Below are 25,275 nucleotides of genomic sequence, written 5' to 3'. Positions count from 1 at the left end.
TGGTAAAATGTGTCCAACGGACTTTGTACCTTTAAGTAGGTAATCATAGCTCGTTTTTACATATTTTTTACCAGAAAATGAACTGTTAAGTATAAATTTCCTCGGGAAATGAATCCAAAATGACTAAAATGTGTATGACATTCTCTTTCCTTGGAAAATTGTTCCGATACTTCAATTTCCAGTTTGTTCGAATACTAGGTTTTGTTTACCTACAGAAAGCCAAATCTGAACAATTAAAAACGGAAAAGGTTAAAAAAAAAACTTTGAAATAAAGATCGCTTTTCTTGCTCTTGAATCAACACGATTTAAACTGGTATATATATATAGCTAAACTTAACTTAATTTTTTGTACTAAACGTTCCAAATTATAAAAGGTGCGATATATCAAATGTTTTCGGTCTTTTTTTCAAGTGCATATAAGCATGTAGTCTACCTTTACACTTTATTTTGATTACTTATATCATTATCATATATGCAAAACAGTTCCTAATTAGTTACATGTATGAGGAATTTCAATTAGGGGTAGGTGTAACGGAAATGGTTATTAAAGTAAGAGAGATTTATTTTACTAAAATACAAAACTATAACTTGATTTTTTTTACTGAAATAATCGAGCAGGTTATCTTGAAATAACCATAATTAAGAGATATCCGAAAATACGATAAGAGATATTTGTCTTTTCTGAAATGTATACATATATAATTTAAATTATAATTATATGTTTTTAGAAATCTAAATTAAATGCATTTTGCATTATTAGATGGAATGATTGTCATTAGTTTTCAAAAACCTTTTCATGGTATTTCAAGTCTAAGGTTTTAGGACTAACGGCTAAGGGAATATAAAACACCAATAACAGGCAATGTGAGCTCATATCCCATGTGAAGATCCCTTCAATAAAACATATAACATAGTAATTAATCTAATTTTATTTGTGTGAGCTTTAAATTTAGGATAGATGGAAACGCGATACTCGTTGTGCTTTTTACTTGTTTCGTATCGAGAAAATACAAATACAATTAGTTTTCTTTACACTGTATGAATATTGTTTTTATCTTTCAATTAATAATTTTTATTTACCAAAGTCATAACAACTATAGGCATACAACATATAAACTACACACGGTATAAATAGAATAGAAGAAGGTAGTGTGAAACATTATATACATGTCAGATCTTAATTTTTGGCACGAAATATGACTTTACCAAAATTACATAGCTCTCTATGAATATTCGAACTTATTAATTGTCTATTTTTATATATAGAAGTTTTTCTCCAATAATACGGTTTTACAAAATAAGATATAAAACCTTGATAATTGAGACATTTTAAAATGAAATGCATCGCAGCCTCTGTGTTCTCCTTACAAAAACTACATTTTTTTTTCAGAAATTACAGAGTAACGTCCACATTCTATAGCTAAATTATGATAACTAATATAAGTCTGGTTTTGGTAATACATGTCTTATAAATAACTGGAATTGATTTGCATAAGCAATTTTGTAAACAAAAAATTAAACCATATATTATTATAACTTAAACATTTAACTAAATTACTCAGTTGGCTGTCAAAATCTGTCAATTAAACATTTACGCTTGAACGTTTATCTTTTAAACAGATGAATTTGATTTTTAATTAATTTTTAATAGATTTGTAAACCTTATATATATATATATATAAACCCACCTCGAGACACAGCCGCTTAGGGATATGGACCCCGTTTTCATTAGTTTTCTGCATATATTGCAAGTATATCAAGGAAATTCCTTTTATAAATCATTATGTATTTGTTTTTATTATTTAAGTCTTTCTTGCTGCTTATGCATCGTAGTAGAAGCTAGCATGCCTCCTCGCCTCAACTCTTAACTTCCTCTTTAAGATGCATAGTCTCTTGGCACATTCCTTTACCGAATTCATCAGCCAGATATACATGTAAAACCTCGTTCGTTGACACACACATGCCTTTTGTCACACGAATAGGAAGTTTTCGCCTCATCCCTCAGATAAATTATTTAAAAATTAACTATACACTTTTCGACTAGAGTATTTTTTTTTTCCGGAATGATCCTCCTGAAAGTGGTTGACATGCGTATCGTTCCAGATAATTAATGTCGAGTATGTTATCTAAATATCGTTCTTAATTGCCCAAGACAAGAATAGCAAACGCGCTTTTATTTTTACATTGCGTATTAATTAATCACCCACCAACTTGTACACGTGCGGAAATTCGTCATCAATATTTAGACGTTATACATATACAAGATGAGGGAGATAGTTCACATTCAAGCAGGGCAGTGTGGAAATCAAATCGGTTCCAAGGTAATCATTTTCATTATATGATTTTTTAATTATCTTCATACCAAATATTATTTATCATCGAATTCCTGACCACAATAATGCATTGATATTCGTACAAATTGACGAAGAATGCGGAGAGAAATACACGCGTCAACCTAAATACATATATATGTCTATCTACCTTTACTTATTCAAATTCACAGTGTAAATAATTTTCATACAATTTGCCGGTGAAGATGTTAAAAAGTATTTCCAAGTGACCTCTTCTGTTTCAATTGATTAATTAACTTTTCATAGGAGGGAGGGGCACCTGTTTTCTAAATATCATGTATAAAATGGCTGCTACTTCCAATACACATATGATTACTATCTCAATGACCTCGTTATTAACTACTTACCGACGTAATTACACATCATACAACTGTCAATTTTGTCTGGTTTACAACTAGGGAGGGTCAATATTGTTGATGTTTATGTTTATGGGTTTTCTACGAAGCTTCTCATGTTTTTCTATCATTTATCATGTATTATTCATGTAAATTATTACATTATTTTTTTATTCTGAACAGCATGAATTTTTAACTCAGAGGATGATAGTTTTCACAATATACTCAACTCCTCCTTTAATTATTTACATGATTGCCTAGATTGTAGTATATCTTATTTACAATTGTTTGATATCCATCGGCAAATGTTACTTGCACATATGCATTACGCGAAATGTCAATGTTATGTATATGTTATATAAATATCAACCCTGCTTTATACTAGAGCCTCCTCATGGGGTTTTTGATTTTGTGATTACTTGGCCGTTTTTATAGTGATTATTTGATTACCAGACCAAATATTTCATGATTATTTGATTATTTGATAATCTAGGATTGTATTTTTGTATATTTGATTATCTTGTTTAAAAAAATAATTAATGATTATGTGATTATATTGGTAAAAATTTGTGATTATGTGATTACTTGGACACCCCTATGAGGGGCCTCATAGACCGACATGCAGACCCGACAAAAAATTTCATCGGAAAAAAGTCACTAGAAAAAAGACAAATAGTCACAACAAAAAAGAAAAATAGTCACAAGAAAACAATCCACTATCTACGCAATGAAATTGAAGAAAGGGAAACAGGTTCACATGCAAATAAGTGACAACAGTAACTTAACAATGTTCAAAACTTCTAAATCCTTGTCAGCGTTTCTATATCTACATGTACTTTCAAGAAAGCAGCAAATACATGTTTTAAAATCCCCGAGACGATGATGACATGCACTAGAAATCATGCATAACCTTTAAAACTGAAATCACTTGTCTGTTGAAATTTTCAAGTCATCTAAAAGCATGAACTTAAGGGGCATACGACCATGAATTTTAATCTTTATATATATATAAGGAACGACCTCTTAACTCTAATGGAGGAATAGGTTTTTTTTCCTGAACTAGTACACATTTTTGTTTAGGGGCCAGCTGAAGCCCGCCTCCGGGTACAGGATTTTCACGCTGTGTTGAAGACCTATTGGTGGCCTTCGGCTGTTTTCTGCTTTGGTCGGGTTGTTGTCTCTTTGACACATTCCCCATTTCCATTCTCAATTTTTAATTCGCAAAAGAGAACCCCTCTCCCTATTCCCTAAAAAAGATCTTCGCCTGCGTTTATTGCAGTGGCAAGCTTTAATCCCTGGACCTGAAATTTCTTGATTAGTGCTAAGATGTATAAAACATGGGATTAAAGGTCTTTTCAAACGAGATGTTTATTTTGTGTGATCTTTCATTTTTACATGAAATTTTGACACCATTTTGATATTATTAATGACAAAAGGAAGTGAAGGTGTTCATTACACAATTTGTTACATAGAGGTTTGTTCATTTATCAGGATAATGTTATTCTGTGGACGTTCAGCAAAAAAAAAAATATCTTGAAATGTGCATTTGCCGTGGGATGTCAATCGACCAATCATTCATTCATTTTTAGCTCAACTGTCTTTTTCTCATCACTTGGCGTCCGTCGTCCATCTTCCTCCGTCAACTTTTACAAATGTTTTCTCCTCTGAATCTACTGGGCAAAATTTAACCAAAATAAGCCTCAATCATCATTAGGGTATCAAGTTTTGAAAATGTGTCCGATGACCCAGCCTGCCAACCAACATGGCCGACATGACTAAAAATAGAACATAGGAGTAAAATGCAAATTTTGTCAATTATCTTGAAAACTGGTCTTAAATGACGAATCTTAACATTTTTTTTTCAATATATGCCTAATATTTTAAAAACTATAATAGACTGATAATAACTTCAAAAAGTAAAAATGATCAGCAAGACAAGATCTGCAAAAAGTCATTGGCCGAAATCGTCAGACGACTCCTTATTGGAGTCATTGTCCTTTAATGACAATTTTAACTTTTTTCTATGTTCTTTCTTTAAATCTTAAAAAAAACCAATAATAGATAGATAAAATCTTAAAAGGCAAAAATGATCAGCAAGACAAGACCTACAAATAATTCAAATGACCGAAATCGTTAGACGACTCCTTATTGGAGTTATTGTCCTTTAATGACGAATTTTACCTTTTTTTCTTCATATTTTCCTATTGTCTTGAAAACTATAAAAGATAAAGAAGAGTACTTTTGACTATTTGAGAAGCAAAATTGAACAGCAAGACGGACGAGTCATTATTGAAGTTACTTCCCTTTAATTACGATGTTTGCCATTTTCTGCGTTTTGGGCTGATATCTTAAAAACTAAAATAGATTGATAGAAATTTTAACAAACAACAATTATCAGCAAGAAGATATCTAGAAATGAGTAATTTTTTTTCTGCAATCGCTAGTAGACTGTGTATAGGAGTGTTTGCCATTAAATGACAGTGTTTATCCTTTTTATTCTTGTTTTTGGCAAAAAATAAAGAAGATCATGAAGACAGAGAGAAACAGTAAACAGAAAAAAAATGTATCACCAATAGAAGATAGAAAAAATAGTTTTATCATGAATTCTATGCTAGTCCAATATGTTCGACAGTGTCTATTGTTGAAAATGCACATAAACCTAGTTAAGCAAAACATGCTCTTTAAAGCCTCTAGTTTATACACGTGACTTCTCATATTTTCACTGACAAGCTGGAATTTTAACATTTGCTTCTATAAGTTTTGTGTAAAAAGGCAAAAAAAAAATAGAAAATCTTTTATCAATTTTGTTTCCCTTTGTTCATGACTCCCAGTACTTTTTTTTCGTTCAAAGTTGTTTGATTTTAGAATTGGAAAATACATTTTCCGAATGTCTTTCAGCATGTTCAATTTACATTTTTTCTTCGTCATCAGAAAAGCAAAATGTCAAAATTTCTGACAAATCCAATTTTTAGTTTAAAAGGCAGAACCATTTGTATATAACTCGGTTGCGGTTGCTTTCTTTTGGTAATCAGTATAAATGTATTGCTGTGTAATGATATTTTCCCCCTTAATTGTGATATGAATACATAAGGTCATTCACCTATCGTTGGTCAAAAATGAGACCTCGGCTATATAATACAAGAAACCAAAAATATATTCATTACTTGTACATGTGTTTTCCGTTTTACGTAGAATATCCATACTTAAACTAAATGGTGACTCAGAGATTCCAGAAAGATCTGTTACAAAATTCTTGACATATCTTAAATTGTACATAGCTAAAATGAATATATTTAAAGTTGAAATTGATATGCAGAATACGTTTAAAACCTATATTAGAATGACTTTTGTTTGAAGGAATATTGCAAGGTACAACGACCTGGTAAATTGTTGAATTCAAATCTAACATTTGTAAGAAAAAGGAGAGAAGATGCCAATTGATAGGGCAATAAAATACCATAAGTCATAGGAAAGCAGAAAAGATTATGACCAAAAGAAAAACCAAATAGAACAAACTCAAAGCCGTCCACAAAAAACTTCACAGAAAAGTAAAGATTGACGATCCCAGTCAGAAACTGTTATTTAAAGGTGTTCTATAGGCTTGTTTTAGAATTTTCGTCAGATATTTGGAATCCTCTAGGTTTATCTATGTAGTGCCAATATAAGTTTTGCCCGCTTACCACTACTTTTCTTATTATAATTTTATTACATACAGTTTTAAAAGCAAATTTTTAAAATCTTATAACATCTTTGTTATTTTTTCATAGTTTTTCAAAGAAAAAAGGTGCCAATGTTAAATGCATGAAAAATCTAGAGAGAATCATTTCCCGCCAAATTTTCAATCGATTATATTTCAAAAACAAGGGCACGTACCTGTCATTTTTTTTTACTTTTTAAGTTCCGTTATAATATTATCAATTTATAAGTCTTGCAAAAAGATTGTTATTTTGAAATAAAGGAGCGAAAATCCTTAACTTGAGTGCCCTTGAAGTATGGAACGCCACAGCTGTCTTATGTGGAACTCTGATATTACTTTTTATGATGTTTTATTATAACTTGATGATATTTTGTCTTTACTTAATATGGTTTTGACATTACGTAATGATGTTTTGATATAACTCAATATGGAATAGTCATTACTTAATGATATTTCGATATTACACGATATGGTTTCGTATTGACTTGATATAGTTTTGTCATTACTCAATATGGTTTTGTCATTACTCGATGTGGTTTCACCATTATTTAATGTTGTTGTGTCATTAGTGAATGTGGTTTTAACATTACTTGATGTGAATGTGACTTAATGTTATGTAGTTGTCTCATTACATGATGTGGTTTTGTTATTTTGTAATGATGATTTGCCTATTCTTTATATGGTTTTTACATTACGTAATGATGTTTCAAAATTTGACGATTTTACACTACATGATGTGTTTGTTTCATTATTTGATGTGGTCCTGTCATTCTTTGATGTGGTTATCCCATTACTTGATGAGGTAAAATCACGTGACAAATTCGGAAAAAAATATGTTCTATTTTTAAACAGATTTCAATATATCATTAATTTGTAAGTTGTTTAATGTGCTTTGGATCGGTATCGCTATCCATTGAGTTAAAGTTCAAATTAAAGTTCGAGTGGTTGTTCAGAGTTATTTGGTATGAAAAAGGGGAACGGCGGACAATAATAAGAAAAAAAAGTATTAAAAAGTTTACAGTACTTCGGAAATAATTGGGATATCCCCAAACCACTTGGTCTTGTTGTTTTCATCCTAAGTTCTCAAACGGAAGCAGTATTTTTGCAATAAATTTGTAAAATATTCCACGGAACCCTGTGTCTCGCCTGATATTGCTGCTGTAAGTATAAAAGCGTCATGTCGATCGGCTGTACATTTATCTATACATTTATCGGTAAAAACAAAATTAAAAAAAAATGTTTTTCTGTAGATGCTTTTTCTTGAAATTGAGGAATTATAACTCCTATACAAGTTTTATCACACTTCATGGAGGTTTACAAATTTATCATGTCAAAACAGTTTAATTCGGTTTTATTTAACTAAAACAAACTGTATGGTTTTCAACAATAAGCAAAACCTTTACCCTATAGTAAGCTATAAAAGGTCCCGAAATGAAAAATGTAAAAAAACTAGAAACCTAACGATCTATAGATAGATAGATAGATAGATAGATACTTTATTCTCTAAAAACTAATTACAAGTTTACAGAGAAACATACAATACAAATACAGATACAATAGTTGAGGTAAACAAATACAGTATGATATTCTAAAAGTACAAAATTATGATGGCATACATGTTTAGTAACATGTATAATGAAAGGTTAAACTCAATAGAAATTTTAAAAAATGGAGATGGAGACGCCGACGCCACTACCGACGACGAAATATAGGATTGTTGTGTCTCACTGCCGCTACATTGATGTCGCAGGCTCGACACAAATCAAAAGACTTGAACTTTATTGTTAACAAATGAAACACTTCAAATCAACTCACACTAAAGTTACAGGGAAACGGGGGGAGGGGGCTCGGACTTAGCGACAAAGCATAAATACTATAAAATAAGAATTCTCCGATTTTTTTTAGCGAACTTATATGAATATCAATCTTTTATTTGTAATCAATTGAATTCCCTGATCTACCTCGCACTAATTAAAAAATAAACTTTTTGGAATATCTGTTCCACATGTGACGACGGACATGTTCCAGTGGTCGTAACCATAATACCGTCATCTTTTCCTTGAATTTGAACTACCAAATAAAACCAAATCACTGGGTTTGTACTTTCTCGAATAACACGACGGGTGCCTTTCTGGAGCATCCCAGATCACCCCGATAGATTTATATTACCCAGTGATACCGATCTATTGAGTCAGCCAAATGAAATTGTTTTGTATGCCACCGCAACTGGAAGTTGGGGGCATATTGTTTTACCCCTGTCCGTCCGTCCGTCCGTCTGTCCGTCCCATTATGGATATATAGTTATTCCGCATAACTCCTCCTACAGTTTGAATCCTAGGAAGTTTTCTCTTTACTGTCTGTTTGTACATATATTGAAGGTGTGTATGTGGTCAGGGTTTAATGTTTATTAATATTTGCTCTTTTGGGAGATAGTTGAATTTTTTTTGTAATTTTTGGGGAAATTTACTTGCATAAGAAGAGCGTTTCCAGATAACTCCTCCCACAGTTTGAATGCTAGGAAGTTTTCACTCTGCTGGCTGTTTGTACAATTATTGAAAGTGTGAATGTGGTCAGGGTTTTTATTTTTATTATCATTTGCTCTTTTGGGAGATAATTGAACTTAAACTCCGCCACGTGCACTTTCTTTATGTACCTGCCCCAAGTCAGGAGCATGAAGTTCAATTGTTGTCGTTGTATAAATGTGTGTCATTTTTTTTTGTAGATTGTTTAAATATAAATAAGACCGTTTGTTTTGTCGTTTGAATTTTTTTTGTCACATGGTGCATGGTGGCCTTTTGTAGCTGACCTGACTATACGGTGTGTTGAAGGCTGTACGGTTGCCGATATATGATTGCTTACACCCACTACTTTTAAACTCTGGTGGATAGTTGTCTCATTGTCAATCACACCACATCTAACATTATTTAAACTTCTACATGTATGTTGCGTTTTGTATACTGTAACATTGTTTATCTTTTGTACGCATACCCAGGAGCCCTCTTTTCGGAAGCCCGAGCAAAAGTCCTTGTTCCGCGATAGAAAATTTAATTACGAACTCATATAAGATAGCTCGAATTTCAACTCAAAATCTTAATTAATCTGAATGAGACTTAAATTCGAATCTTACTCAAACTCAAAAAGTGACTCTATTTAATGTTGTAACTAGAACTATACCTTTAAATGTGACTCAAACTCGACTCTGAAGTCCAACTCGAAACTCAATGCTAACTAAAACTTTAATTCTGATAATGACTTGAATTCGAAATCGAAGACTAACTCAAAGTATAACTCAAACAGTAACCCGAACTTTAATTTGAACTCTAATTCGATGGATGGCCACACTCATCCAAAGCACATACAACATGGAAATCTATCTAAAAATAGAGCAGGTTTTTCCGAATTGGTCACGTGATTTTACCTCATCAAGTAATGGGATAACCACATCAAAGAATGACAGGACCACATCAAATAATGAAACAAACACATCATGTAGTGTAAAATCGTCATATTTTGAAACATCATTACGTAATGTTAAAACCATATAAAGAATAGGCAAATCATCATTACAAAATAACAAAACCACATCATGTAATGAGACAACTACAAAACGTTAAGATACATTCACATCAAGTAATGTTAAAACCACATTGACTAATGACACAACCACATTAAATAATGGTGAAACCACATCGAGTAATGACAAAACCATATTGAGTAATGACAAAACTACATCAAATCAATACGAAACCATATCGTGTAATATCGAAATATCATTAAGTAATGACTATTCCATATTGAGTTATATCAAAACATCATTACGTAATGTCAAAACCATATTAAGTAAAGACAAAATATCATCAAGTAATAATAAAACAACATAAAGTAATATCAGAGTTCCACATAAGACAGCTGTGGCGTTCCATATTGAAGGGTAAGCAGCTCATGATACAAGAAGGGTAAATAATGGGCTGATCATGACAGGTAAAAATCTGGTTATAAGTCACATTCATGCAATGAGGATTGTCATAATCGAGGAAAAGAGGATGGTAAGGCTACATACCGTGGTCAGCTGTGACACATACATTCCATAACAGTCATCAATTTTTCGAAGGGGTGACTCCAACTTTACCATTAGGAACCAAAAGTTCGATAACTTCCTTAGCACCAAATCTCTATCAATGAAATTATGATACAGTTCGCAAGTCATGGAATATCGTATAAACTGCGAAGCCCATAAATATGTACATATTCCATATGTAGGCGATGCTGGAATGTTGCTACATTGAAATGGAAAGTTCACAATGAGAAAACTGAAATCATCTCTTTTATCGTAAATTTTATTAGTTCTCTGAAGTCAATTTCTAGCTTAAGCCTACTTAAGCACAATATCTGTGGTATCTTTATCGTGTGTTCACAGTTCAATGACATAGCGATCAACATAGCTAGCAAACTTGGATATTATCCATATATCGGAACATAAAGTTCAGGGTAATGCTAGCTTCTGTTCATTCTTTTTGAGAAAGCCTATAAGAAGCCTTCTTCAAACGAAAAACAAAATAGTCGTTAAGAAGATAAGTACATTTGGTTCCCATAGGAATACCAACTCTCTGTTGTAAAAACGTCTAAAAATGTAACAAATATAATATCAATTCAAAACCAATTGTTCAGAGAACAATTGTAGGTCTTTCCACCCGTATAGACCTATTTTGATATGAAAAATATTAAAATTCGATTTAAAATATCATTTCCAGCGTTAAATGATTGCTTATTGTACGCTGATTCCAAAAATATATGGTTTCAATACAATTTTTAGCTCACCTGGCCCGAAGGGCCAAGTGAGCTTTTCTCATCGCTTGGCGTCCGTCGTCCGTCGTCCGTCGTCGTCGTCGTCGTCGTCGTCGTCGTTAGCTTTTTACAAAAATCTTCTCCTCTGAAACCAATGGGCCAAATTTAACCAAACTTGGCCACAATCATCATTAGGGTATCTAGTTTAAAAAATGTGTCCGATGACCCCGCCAACCAACCAAGATGGCCGCCATGGCTAAAAATACAACATAGGGGTAAAATGTAGATTTTGGCTTATATCTCTGAAACCAAAGCATTTAGAGTAAATCTGATATAGGTAAAACTGATTATCAGGTCAAGATCTATCTGCCCTGAAATTTTCAGACAAATCTGACAACCTTTTGTTGGGTTGCTGCCCCTGAATTGGTAATTTTAAGAAAATTTTGCAGTTTTTGGTTATTATCTTGAATATTATTATAGATAGAGATAAACTGTAAACAGCAATAATGTTCAGCAAAGTAAGATCTACTAATAAGTTGTCATGACCAAAATTGTCAGTCGACCCCTTTAGGAGTTATTGCCCTTAATAGTCAATTTTTAACAATTTTTTGTAAATTTTTACAAAAATCTTCTTCTCTGAAACTACTGAGACAAATTTAACCATACTTGGACATAATCATTATTAGGGTATCTAGTTTAAAAAAATTTGTCCGATGACCCCGCCCTTCCATCCATCATGGCCGACTTGGTTAAAAATAGAACATAGGGGTAAAATGCAGTTTTTGGTTTATATCTCTGAAACTAAAGCATTTAGAGCAAATCTGACAGGTGGCAAAAAGGTTCATCAGATTTAGATTTATCTGCCCTGAAATTTTCAGACGAATCCGACAACCCGTTGTTGGGTTGCTGCCCCTGAGTTAGTAATTTTACAAAAATTTTGCAGTTTTTTGTTATTATCTTAGATATCATTATAATATGTAATATCTAACACAATGTCTAATACTATTAATTATGATTTTAACCTGATTTTACATGATTTCCAAAGCATCAGTAAATACAGGTGAGCGACACAGGCTCTTGAGAGCCTCTAGTTTTTAATGAGAGAGATAATTTGTTACTTCCGGTTTGAAAAATGTTACTTCCGTTATTATTTGAATGTTTACTTGACAATGATCTCAAAAATATATGGTTCTATATACTTTTTATATTAAATAAATACAAACATTAGCTATTTCCGGTTTACACAAGGTTATTTCCGGTTGGCTTTTCCAAGATCAAATGGCTTGCCACCTAATGCAAAAAGTCCCATAGCTTTATCATGTATACATATATAATTTTATTGAAACCATATATTCCGAAACGACCGGGTCGGAAAAGAAGGTGGAGGTGTATTAATCGCCATTAAAAAAGGTATTATTTGCCAAGAAGTATATAAAAGCAAAAATGTAGAACTTATTGCTGCCCAAATTAATATAACTGATACTAAATCCTTAGTTATTATTTCTGCATATAGACCACCAAATAAAAATGATATAGACTATCTCAAACAAATGATCATTGAAATTAATGAACTTAAATTAAAATTTAAAAATTCCACCTTCTGGCTTGGTGGTGACTTTAACCTTCCAGACATAAAATGGCCGGAGCAAAATATATCTGGCTCATTGTATACTAAGGAGCTGAATGAAGCATTTATAGATATGCTGAACAACTTAGGCATTGAACAAATGGTTGATTTTCCAACTAGGAAAGATAATATCCTTGACCTTTTCTGCACAAACCAACCTGCATTGATAACAAAAATAAAATCCATACCAGGTATATCTGACCATGATATTGTATTAGTGGATGCAATCTGCAAGCCCCAAAGATCTAAACAATCACAACATAAAATTTATTTATGGAAAAAGGTTGATATTAAAAAGATAAAAGACATAACATCTCATTTTATATCTGAACTTATATCTCAGGCTAATGAAAATTTAAATATTGACCAATTATGGAATAAATTCAAAGAAGGTAGTAATAAAATAATAGATGAAAATGTACCAAGCAAAATAACTAAATCTAAGTACACCAACCCTTGGGCAAATAGGGATATAGACCATTTATGTAAAAAACAACGTAAAGCTTACAACAAAGCTAAAAAAACTGGTAAACAAGAACATAAAGATAAATATAAAAAGTTAAAAGCTACTGCTCAAAGAGAAATAAGAAGAGCCCAGAGCACGTACATGCAAGAAATAATTAGCCCCCAGTTAGAAGTAAAACCTAAATCTTTCTGGCAATTTATAAAAAGTAAAAAAACAGAAACATCTGGTGTTTCACCATTAAGAGGAAAGGATGGCTTATTATATAGTGAGCCGAATACACAAGCTAACATCCTAAATGAACAATTTAAAAAGGCTTTTACTACCGAAGATACATCCTCTATGCCTAATAAAGGTACAAGTCCCCACCCCACTATGCCAGACATATTTATTAGTAATAATGGCTTATTAAAGTTACTTAAAAACTTAAATCCACACAAAGCCACTGGCCCTGATAATCTGCCAGCATATTTTTTACATAACTTTGCAGAAGAATTGTCTCCATTTTTGACATTCTTTTTCCAAAAATCTATTGATACTGGTAAAATCCCAACTGATTGGAAGCAGGCTAATGTTGTACCAATATTTAAAAAAGGTGACAAGCATAACGCTATTAATTATAGACCAGTTTCACTAACTGCAATATGTTGCAAAATTCTAGAACACATTATAACAAGCAACATAAGGAAACATCTTACAATTAATAACATATTAAATGATAGTCAACATGGGTTTAGAAGTAAAAGGTCTTGTGAGACCCAACTTATCATCAGTTTACAAGATCTTGCAAAATCATTGGGATATGGTAACCAAATAGATGTTATACTTTTAGATTTTTCCAAAGCTTTCGATAAAGTCCCCCATCAAAGATTAGCCCAGAAATTAAACTTTTATGGTATTAGGAATCAAAATTTAAATTGGATAAATGACTTTTTAGCTGACAGGCAACAGCAGGTACTATTAAATGGTGTTAAATCTTCAAAATTAGCTGTTGATTCTGGTGTCCCTCAGGGAACAGTTTTAGGCCCAATATTATTTTTACTCTTTATTAATGACCTACCCGAACATGTAACTTGCAATGCAAGACCTTTTGCAGATGACTGTTTATTGTACAGAAATGTTAATAATAGTTCTGATGCCAAATTACTTCAAAAAGATTTATCTAGTTTAGTACAATGGGAAGAGGACTGGCAAATGAATTTTAATCCTGAGAAGTGTTATGTTATTCATATTTCTAAAAAAAGTAAACCTTCCACTTTTGATTATATATTACACAATCATGTTTTAGAAGCAGTAAAAGATAGTAAATATTTAGGCGTAACTATAAGCCATGATCTTGATTGGGGAACACATATAAACAATATTACTTGTAAGGCAAATAAAACCTTAGGTTTTCTTCGTAGGAACTTAAAAAACTGCACACGTAAGGTCAAAAACCTTACGTACACATCACTTGTCCGTCCAGTCGTCGAATACTCTTCCCCTGTATGGGATCCGTACAAAAAGCAACACATCACTCAGGTTGAGCAGGTACAGCGTAAGGCAGCCAGGTTTGTCTTCAATGATTATAAAGACAGATCACCTGGAGCAGTTTCAAATTTAATTAAATCATTGGAATGGGAAAATTTAGAAATAAGAAGGAAAAAAGCTAGATTAACTATGCTATATAAAATAAATTGGGGGTTAGTGGAAGTTCCTAAGGACAATTTAACAATATCTGATAGACGTACTAGGGGGAAACATAAATTTAGGCAAATATCAACAAATAAAGATTTCTATAAATTTTCTTTTTATCCTCGCACTATTTCGGACTGGAACTCACTACCTGAAGCAATAGGTATGTCTGACACCCTGGAATCCTTCAAAAGTGGCATATCCACTCTAACATTTGAAGGAGCCACAACAACTTATTAAACTACAAAGCCACTGTACATAATGTATATATGTTATTGTTAATGATTTTTCTTTGTCATATTATTTTATATTAAGTCCATATGTACATAGCACACAAGTTCCGGGAAGTTTTACACTCCTACCTAGGAGTCTACTCCCGTATTCGGAAGAAGAAGAAGAAGAGGTAAAAGCAAAGGTCAAAATCTAAAACGTCAAATTTACCTATGACCTAGAGCTCAATTTCAAGGTCATAAACCAAGGACCTCAAATCAAAAGAACCTAGGTCTTCATTATATATGGTTAATGAGTTATATCACCATATGCGTATTTTTAAATACAAAAGGGGGGAAAAATCTAATTTAACCAAAATGTATGTGTTACGACATGTCGCAACTAACAATTTAGTAAAAATATGTTGTTGATATCGTATACGATTTTTGAATAGAAGTGAAAATAAGCCAAAATCAAAATTTAGAATATAACCTTGACCTTTGACCTTGACCAAATTTTCTTTTTTTTTTTGGACAAGGACCTCAACTTATGGTTTACCAGTTACAATTACGTTTTACTTATTTTAATTACAGAAGGGGAAATAACTCCCATATGGAGTCTCCGGACCTCTTCGGTCAAAATTATTCTAAGATCTTACGGATATAACGAGCAAAGTGGTGAAATAATTTTGTCGTTATCTTTAACGGTTGAGCAGGAGATGCGCACACAAGAAAAACAGTGTTTGGAGAGATAACTCTTACAATAAAAAGTGTTCGGCTAAACAGGGTCAGTTTCAAAATCGCAATAACAGTTCGATATCATATTAAAAAAATCTAAGCGACATCTTGCGAAACCACAAAACAAGTAAGAAAAAAATGTGGCGGAAGAAGAAAAAAAAAAACATCAGAACAAATACAATAAGTCTTTCCACAGAAGAGTGGAAATACCTAATAATCAGAACAAATACATTTAGGTCTTTCCACAGAAAAGTGGAAAGACCTAATAATAATAATAATAATCAGAAGAAGAAAACCAATAGAAAAGTGGAAAGACCTAATAAAATCAATTATGTACTATATGCTGTCAGTTTCAGAGATATTTATGTTTGAATAACATCTGTCTACACAAAGTGTTATATGTCTTTTCCTTAAAGAAGATATTTGTTTCTGTGATGGGCCATCGTCTTCCTTGTAAAACAAAGTTTGACTTATTATTTCAATACAAATGATGAATACTTGTATAACATGGTAGAAAATCGGTAAAAGTTAAACTCTGATATATGCATATATATGCTAGGTATATGAACTATGTTTGAAACAATTGTATATAAATAATACGATTTACATCTTTGTATTCACATATTTAAGTTGTGCAGTTTTGTCTTTCTTAAATAAACATCTCAATATAAAATGAATTAATGTGAAATTTCGTTTTGCATAACTACGTACTCCATGTAAACGGCTACGTCAATCTTTATTCTAATCCAAAATAAGTCATTAGTGATTCGATGTCACATGTAATTTTTTGTTTTAAAAAATCAGAACATGCAGAAGAACACGCAGAACATGACAACACAGGGCGTAATTCGTTTTATAAAATACACGTACACCTTATAGCCAGTAACATTTATATACATCCGCATGAGGACACCGATGATAACTATCTTAAACAAATACATGTATGACGTTAATAGGCAAAGGGTTATAAAATCATAAACTATAATTATAGTTACGTTAATGAAACCATAAGATAAAGAATGATTCACTCTCATTGCAGAAAATTGAGAAGTATTTTAGTACAAGCAATCTTTAGATACATCTATTCAGATGTATATAAACTGTACATTTGTTGAGATGTATATAAACTGTACATCTGTAAAGCTGTATTATATAAAATTTACATCAATTGAGATGCATATAAACTGTACATCTGTAAAAATGTATATAAACTGTATATCTGTAAAAATGTATACAAACAGTTAATATATATCTTTACAAATGTAAAGTATAATTAAAAACCAATTGTTCAGAGAACAATTGAAGGTCTTTCCAACCGGAAAGATCTATTTTGATATGAAACTATTAAAATTCGGTTTAAAATGTCATTTGCAGCGTCAAATGATAGCTTAGTGTACGCTGATTCCAAAAATATATGGTTTCTATACATTTTTTTTCTAAATAAGGAAGTTAATTTGTTACTTCCGGTTTGAAAAATGTCACTTCCGGTATTTTTTGATAGTTTACTTGACACTGATTCTAAAAATATATGGTTCAATATACTTTACATTAAATAAGTAGAAGAAATAGCTACTTCCGGTTTACTTTTCCATGGCCAAGTGGCTTGCAACCTAATGCAAAAAGTCCCATGGCTTTATCATGGTAAAAGCAATGGCCAAAATCTAGAATGTCAAATTTACCTATGACCTTGAGCTCAATTTCAAGGTCATAAACCAAATCAAAAGACCATAGGTCTGAATTATATATGGTTAATGAGTTTTATCACCATATGCATAATTTTAAATATAAGAGGGGAGAAAACTCCAATTTAGTGTTAGCTTACCCTTTTAACCAATATGTATGTGTTACGACATGTCCCAACTAACAATTTAGTAAATATATGTTGTCAATATCTTATACAGTTTTTGAAAAGAGGTGAAAATAAGCCAAAATCAAAATTTAAAATATGACCTTGACCTTATTTTCTTTTTTTTTGGACCAAGGACCTCAAATCAAAAGACCCTAGGTCTCTATCACTTGTGGTTTACCAGTTACAAATGCATATCCCTTATATGAAATGCATAAGGGGAAATAACTCTCATATGGAGTCTCAGGATGGCTTCGTTTAAAATTATTCTTTAAATCCTGAGGATTTAACAAGCAAATTGGTGAAATAATTTTGTCGTAATCTTTTACGGTTTCGAAGGAGATGCACACACGAAAAACAGTGTTTAGGGAGATAACTCTTACAATAAAAAGTGTTCGGTTAAACAGGGTCAGTCTTAAAAGCGAATAACTGTTCGATATTATATAAAAAATATCTAAACGACATACTGTGAAATAAAAATTTATCGCAAGAACAAAGTTTGGCGGTCGAAAAAAAAAAAATAAAAAAATTAAAAACCAATTGTTCAGAGAACAATTGAAGGTCTTTCTACAGCAATTTTTAAATTTATTGAAAAAAAGCTAGTTCGTATTTACTCAAAGTTAAAATTAGCATCTTATCATCAGTTTTTTCATACTGATGCGATAAATAAGTGGTTTCTATATACTTCTGAGTGAAATAAGGGAGATAATAAGCTACCTCCGGTGAAGTAAATGTCATTTCCGGTCTCATATACTAGTTTCTTTCACACTAATTCCAAATATATATAGTTTATATATACTTTTGCTTGTAAACCAGGAGATAATTGGCCACTTCCGGTTTATCGAAAGTCATTTCTAGTTTTCAGTGATAAGTTTATGTATTAAAATTACAAAAATGGATTCCGAGTACTTTTCCATGAAGAAAGTGCAAAAATGGCTACTTCCGGTTTTCTGAAGATCACTTCCGTTTGTCATTTTTCAAAGTCATATGTCATCCAACCTTTTGTAAAAGGTCATATTGCTTTATAATGAACCAAGTTGAAGTAATAATCAATTAATATTATAATTGTACATTTCAGGGGCACTTACTCCTATAAGATGCCATTAGATTGTTTCAAACCGAATGTAACATACCTTCATTACAATAAAGCAAACATTTTGCATTTGTTCTTTCATATATATCTTTAAAAGTGTTGGAGAAAATGCAAAAACAAGGAAAAGTCAAAATTTAAACTTGACCTTGACCTTTGACCTTGACCTCATTTTCTAAGTTAGGACCTAGGGACCTCAAATAAAAGATTCCAGGGTTATACGGTTAACGGTTTATGAGTTAAAAAAACATACCGACAAATTTATTTGGTAAAGGTAGATAACTCCTTTAAAATTTCATCGAATCGCTTCGATCCAAATTAGCCAAAAATTCTTGAGGATGTAACGAACAATTTAGAAAAAGAATTTTGTCGATATCTTTTTTTGTTACGAAGGAGATGCACACACTTGATAAACAGTGAATAGGGAGATAACTCTTACAAAGAAAATGTTCGGCTTAGAATGTGTGAAAATAAAAAGCGCATAAACTGTATGATACTATATAAGAAATATCTTAGCGACATATTGCGAAACAAAAATTTTACACGATAACAAAATTTGGCGGAAGAAAAAAATAATAATCAGAACAAATACAATAGGTCTTTCCACAGAAAAGTGGAAAGACCTAATAATCAGAACAAATACAATAGGTCTTTCCGCAGAAAAGTGGAAAGACCTAATAATCAGAACAAATACAATAGGTCTTTCCAAAGAAAAGTGGAAAGACCTATTTACATCTTTCCAGATGTAAATATAATATACATATTAACATGTGCGCAGTCAGTTTATATGCATCTCAACACTTTATATACATATTAAAAAATGTACAGTTAATATGCATCTTATCATATGTACATCAATATTGATTGTACTAAAGTAGCTGTGTACACTGAAACACGTAGAGGGTTGCATGACCGGGCAACACACTGATAAAATCGTCTCTGTTCTACGGCGCTTGTACTGACTCGAATCGTGTAAGTTTATCGAAGTGTCGCCACTGTTTCGGAAATTGTGAAATCTGTAGTTGTGCTACTTGTGACTGTCTCTTGCTACATTGTATCTTTTTATTAAACCTCCGTTCCGAGGAGAAGGGGGTAGTATGCTTTATCTCTGTCCAACTGTCCATCTGTGAATTTTTCGTAGATTTTTTCTCAGGCAACTTCAAATCAGAGGTTCCTGAAATTTGCATGGTGTCAAGCTCCATGTGTTGTACTGTGTGATTAGTCAGCAATTGAAATATACTCAAGAGATGACAACTTTTTTAAAATATTTGTTTAATAAGCCCTTTTTCATATCCAAATTGCATTGCAAAACTTTACTGTTTTTGCTTACAATAATTTCAAACTATTACTTGAATTGGTTGTTTCTGTAAGACGAATTATGGTTTACATGTACAGTGTACATTTGTTCCCAATTTGACTATAGCTAGACTGTTTTGCAATGCAATCTGGATATGAAAAAGGGCTTATTAAACAAATTTTTAAAAAATTTGTCATCTTTTGAATATATTTCAATTGCTGACTGTATAGTCAATATCTGTATCATGTTTGTAGGATATACGGTATAGGACTTCAGATCCACGCCTTCAATTGTAGAACATTATAAATCTAATGTTTTTATTTCTATAGTTTTGGGAGGTAATTTCGGATGAACATGGAATAGACCCTAGTGGAATTTATCATGGCGACTCTGACCTACAACTTGAGAGAATCAGTGTTTACTTCAGCGAAGCAAGTGGTACGTGATATGTTCGTACTGTTAGACGTTTTTACATTAATCTTGTCACGTGTTCATGTCTTAAAGACGTAATTAAAATCATAAGGTATATATGATTAAGTAACTGAAGGAGATAGGTGGATGACTAAAGAAAATTCCATTCACACATTAGACAACCGTATGTCTCTTATATTTGAACTTTACTGCTATGCATGCGTATACAACATCTATCTCAAAAGAAAAAAATCAAAGCAAGTACATGAGAAAAAATTTGTGTAGCTTGAGAAAAAGCTGATATATATATATGTATAGAACAAAATCGATTCCTTTAGTTAATTATACCCCTACCGACGAAGTCGAAGGGGACTTTAGGTTTCAATCCGTCCGTCAGTCTGTCTGTCTGTCAGTCCGGTAAATCAGTTTTCCACACGTTTTTTCTTCGTGCTTGAAGATATTTATTTGATATTTGGGATATTGTTTTATCATGACAAGTTACAGATCAAGTTTGAATTTTGTTCTGGTTTAATGATTTTGTTCAGAGTTATGGTCCTTGGACTTAGAAATTCACTCAAATAATCAGTTTTCCACACTTTTTTCCGTCATGCTTGAAGATATTAATTTGATAATTGGTATATAGTTTTATCATGACAAGTTACAGACCAATTTTGAATTTTGTTTCAGTCTGATGATTTTGTGCAGAGTTATTGTCCTTGGACTTAGAAAATTCACCTACATAATCAGTTTTCCACACTTTTTTTCGTCATGCTTGAAGATATTGCCTTGATATTTGTTATATAGTTTACACCATGACAAGTTTTAGATCAAGTTAGCATTTTGTTCCAGTACAGTTAATTTTTAACCGGTAGGGGACTATGTATTGCCATGCAATACTCTCAGAATGCTTGTTTATTTTGAGTATGCGTACTATTTTAACTAAGGCTCAGTTGGTTTTGTTAGGTCCCAGTAAATACATTAATGGTGATATGATACATTTTCACTTTAACTTTCCAGTTCACGAATCAAGTAATTGCATACTAAATTTTAGGTTCAAATTCCACTGTAATATTAGGTTCACAATCCACTGTGAACTTGAAAGTTGACCTCACACGGTTTTGATTGAACTGTTTGCATGAATTTAGCTTTTTGGTTCAAAGCTCTCAAACGTTTTTGTTGTTGTTTTTTGTTTGTTTGTTTTTTTTCTTTTCAAAAACACTTTCTCAAATAAATAGTCTACTAGTATACACATTCCCCATCCATTTATCCGGTCGACCTAATTTCCAGAACCAACATATCGGATTAACTGTTCATTTGCCATTTGTGTTCTCGTCCTGAATATGCATGAAATATTGTCAATAAACTGCAGTTAGACAAATTGATGAGGTAGGAACACTATATACACTCAAAAACATCGAACATGTGGAAAAAATATCCAGAGGAATCAAAACTGTAAATCTGTACTGTCTTTAGTCTGCCTTTAACATAATGTGTTTTTCATATAATTATAGGAAACAAATATGTCCCTAGGGCAATTCTACTTGATTTGGAACCAGGTACCATGGATTCTGTGCGATCGGGTCCTTTTGGGGAACTATTTCGACCTGATAACTATATATTTGGGCAGTCGGGTGCTGGGAACAACTGGGCCAAAGGTCATTACACGGAAGGAGCCGAACTGGTAGATACTGTAATGGATGTCATCCGAAGGGAGACGGAAACATGCGATTGTCTACAAGGATTCCAGATGGCACATTCTCTGGGTGGAGGAACAGGATCAGGCATGGGAACATTATTGATCAGTAAAATCCGAGAAGAATACCCCGACAGGATAATGAACACATTTTCTGTAATGCCATCGCCAAAGGTAATATACCTGTATAATACTTTAGTGCAAGTATATTTCAGCAAAAAAGAGGCGAAAGATACAAAAGGGATAATCAAACTCATAAATCAAAAAAAAAACTATCAATGCCATGGCAGAAAACGGAAAACGACGAAAAGACAAACAACAGTACACAAAACACAACATAGAAACTAAAGACTGAGCAACACAAACCCCACCAAAAATCGGGGGTGGTCTCAGATGCTTCGGAAGGGTAAGTATATCCTGCTCCACATGTGGCAGCCATCGAGTTGCTCATGTGAGTGCAAACATGGTGATTAGTCTTTTTCGGCAGGCCATATTCGAGAAAAAGAGGACAGTAAACATATATTCAATTTTCTAAAAATAACCGAACAGACTATAAAGTAAAATATAGTCATTGTTTATGCATTGAAAATAATTATAATGTCAAAAGATAATTTTCGTAGGCCCTTCTGGTTATAAGTTCTCCCTGATGTATCCGCATTTTACTGTTTTACTGTCCAAACGTTAAGCTGTAGGTGTTCCCAATGAATGTCAGCCTAGACATGCGCACCAACGGTAACACAAACGATACAATTCACTTTGTTTTAATTTACTGTACAAATGAAGTCTAGTATCGATTCTTGCTTTAGTAGATATATATTTTATCAGCTAAAACATATAATTTTCTACATATATTTTAAAATGTTGTTTAAACAGATGTGAGTATACCCCAATAACACAGCAACCCCAACAACACGTTAAAACCAAAGAAGAACATGTGTTTATAAAGTTTACCGACCGTTAATTTACATGGAGAAGACATGTTCTGTTTTATTCATTTCAGGGACAAAGATCCATTAAATATGAACATCAATTATTATAGCCAGGGCAGATCCAGGAATTTAAAAAGGGAGGGTTCCAACCCAGGACAAAGGGTGGAGGGCGGGGGGTTGGGGTTATTACCATATGTCCCCATTCAAAAGCATTGATCGTCAAATAAAAGTGGGGTTCCAACCCCCAGGACCCCCCCCCCGGATCCGCCACTATTATAGCTTTTTTTTATATGTTCTTTGATACAATATTTTTGTGTTGATAATTCTGTAAAATTTGCTAATGCCTCAATTTATATCAAACGCATTTTTATTTTCAAAGGTTTCGGACACCGTTGTTGAGCCTTACAATGCAACCTTATCTGTTCATCAGCTTGTCGAAAACACAGACGAGACTTTCTGCATCGACAATGAGGCTCTCTACGACATCTGCTTCAGAACACTGAAGTTGACCACACCAACATATGGAGATTTAAATCATCTTGTGTCGGCAACAATGTCAGGTGTAACAACATGTCTTAGATTTCCCGGACAATTGAATGCAGATTTGAGGAAATTAGCCGTCAACATGGTTCCGTTTCCTCGTCTCCATTTCTTCATGCCAGGGTTCGTACCTTTAACATCACGTGGTAGTCAACAGTATCGCGCACTTACTGTACCAGAACTGACACAACAGATGTTTGATTCTAAGAATATGATGACGGCTTGTGATCCTCGCCATGGACGATATTTGACTGTTGCTTGTATGTTTCGAGGACCTATGTCAATGAAAGAGGTCGACGAACAAATGCTTAATATTCAAAATAAAAACAGTTCATACTTTGTAGAGTGGATTCCAAATAATGTCAAAACTGCTGTCTGTGACATTCCACCAAGAGGCTTGAAAATGTCGGCTACTTTTATAGGTAACAGTACAGCAATTCAAGAAATATTTAAGCGAATCTCTGAGCAGTTTACAGCAATGTTTCGACGTAAAGCTTTTCTTCATTGGTATACTGGTGAAGGAATGGATGAGATGGAATTTACCGAGGCGGAGTCGAATATGAACGATTTAGTTTCTGAATACCAACAATATCAGGATGCAACAGCAGATGACATGGACTTTGATGAGCAAGAAGAAGATGAACTTGATGAAATGTAAAATTTCAAAGACTTACATTTTTTCGGACACCATTAAATAAGATTTGACTTGATATATTAGGACAAATAATTAAAACACACATTTTATACGTTTAGTCCTTTTTAAATCTGTGAAGAGTATGATTAAAGGAAAACGCATTGCACAAAGGATTCAGTTTCATAATTTATGTATGGCACTACTTTAATTCGTATCATAGACCACAAACAATTTCGCCAATTTATCAACAGGTACCTTTAAGTCACTACTTGTGTATGGTTTATCATCTGGTATTCCGGTGACCTAATTGTAAATCATTCTTGTCGGGTGTGGGCTTTTAAGATTTTGTATATGAGAATGGTATAACCTGTTGCTTTTGCTGAATGCGAACTTGCTTTTGTCCAGATGTCGTACATCGAGGTTAGTAACTATATCAGAAATATATTTAATGTGACTATAGTCTTGTAGTCGATTTTTTTCCATTCATCATACTTGTACTTATATTGTACTGAGAGACACTCAATCATAATCAGTCCTGAACTTTGATTTTACTTTTCTTATAGCTTTAAGCAAAGATCGATGACATTTAATGTAAATTAAGCGTTATTACAAAATTAACTTAAGTATATATTTAAGTATTCTTCATTACAAAAATATTTACATTCAGCACGGTGCTGGAGGCTTTTCACAGTATACATTGTAGGCCAAAAATAAATTTTGATTTAAAATTCCTATAAATAAGATGAATCAGATGTTCATCTATATAATGTTTAGAAAACAAATATGTGGTCCGTCCTGAAGTGTTTATTTTTTCAGTGATCTTTTGTAACCAATTGTATGCAATAATTTTATGAGAAATTAATTTTTTATAACATTTGACACTGATCTTTGAATATATCGTAATCCCGTCAACTCCGCTATATTCAGCCACAGTAACGCATGTTCAAGGGCTAAGG

The 25,275-nt window shown here is 32.6% G+C and overlaps 1 protein-coding gene across 1 annotated transcript; it reads left to right on the top strand.

Moving 5' to 3' along the window:
- The first annotated feature begins 1,935 nt into the window (after positions 1 to 1,935).
- LOC127717496 (tubulin beta chain-like) lies at positions 1,936 to 24,492 on the top strand. The gene is made up of 4 exons (XM_052223171.1): positions 1,936 to 2,321; positions 20,442 to 20,550; positions 22,035 to 22,390; positions 23,525 to 24,492. The coding sequence occupies exons 1-4, from the start codon at positions 2,265 to 2,267 to the stop codon at positions 24,341 to 24,343; spliced, it is 1,341 nt and encodes a 446-aa protein (XP_052079131.1). The 5' UTR covers positions 1,936 to 2,264; the 3' UTR covers positions 24,344 to 24,492.
- Positions 24,493 to 25,275: the final 783 nt, after the last annotated feature.

This window comes from Mytilus californianus, unplaced genomic scaffold, assembly GCF_021869535.1.
Source record: "Mytilus californianus isolate M0D057914Y unplaced genomic scaffold, xbMytCali1.0.p SCAF_1, whole genome shotgun sequence".
NCBI classification, from domain to species: domain Eukaryota; kingdom Metazoa; phylum Mollusca; class Bivalvia; order Mytilida; family Mytilidae; genus Mytilus; species Mytilus californianus.
Note: the sequence above shows the minus strand (reverse complement) of the source record. Positions and strands in the feature narration are given on the sequence as shown.

Bases quoted from the DNA above. Each gene is read 5' to 3' on its own strand.
- LOC127717496 (XM_052223171.1), top strand. From the start codon at position 2,265: ATGAGGGAGATAGTTCACATTCAAGCAGGGCAGTGTGGAAATCAAATC. The intron at 2,322-20,441 runs GTAATCATTTTC...TTATTTCTATAG, and splicing joins GAAATCAAATCGGTTCCAAG to TTTTGGGAGGTAATTTCGGA. The intron at 20,551-22,034 runs GTACGTGATATG...ATATAATTATAG, and splicing joins TTACTTCAGCGAAGCAAGTG to GAAACAAATATGTCCCTAGG.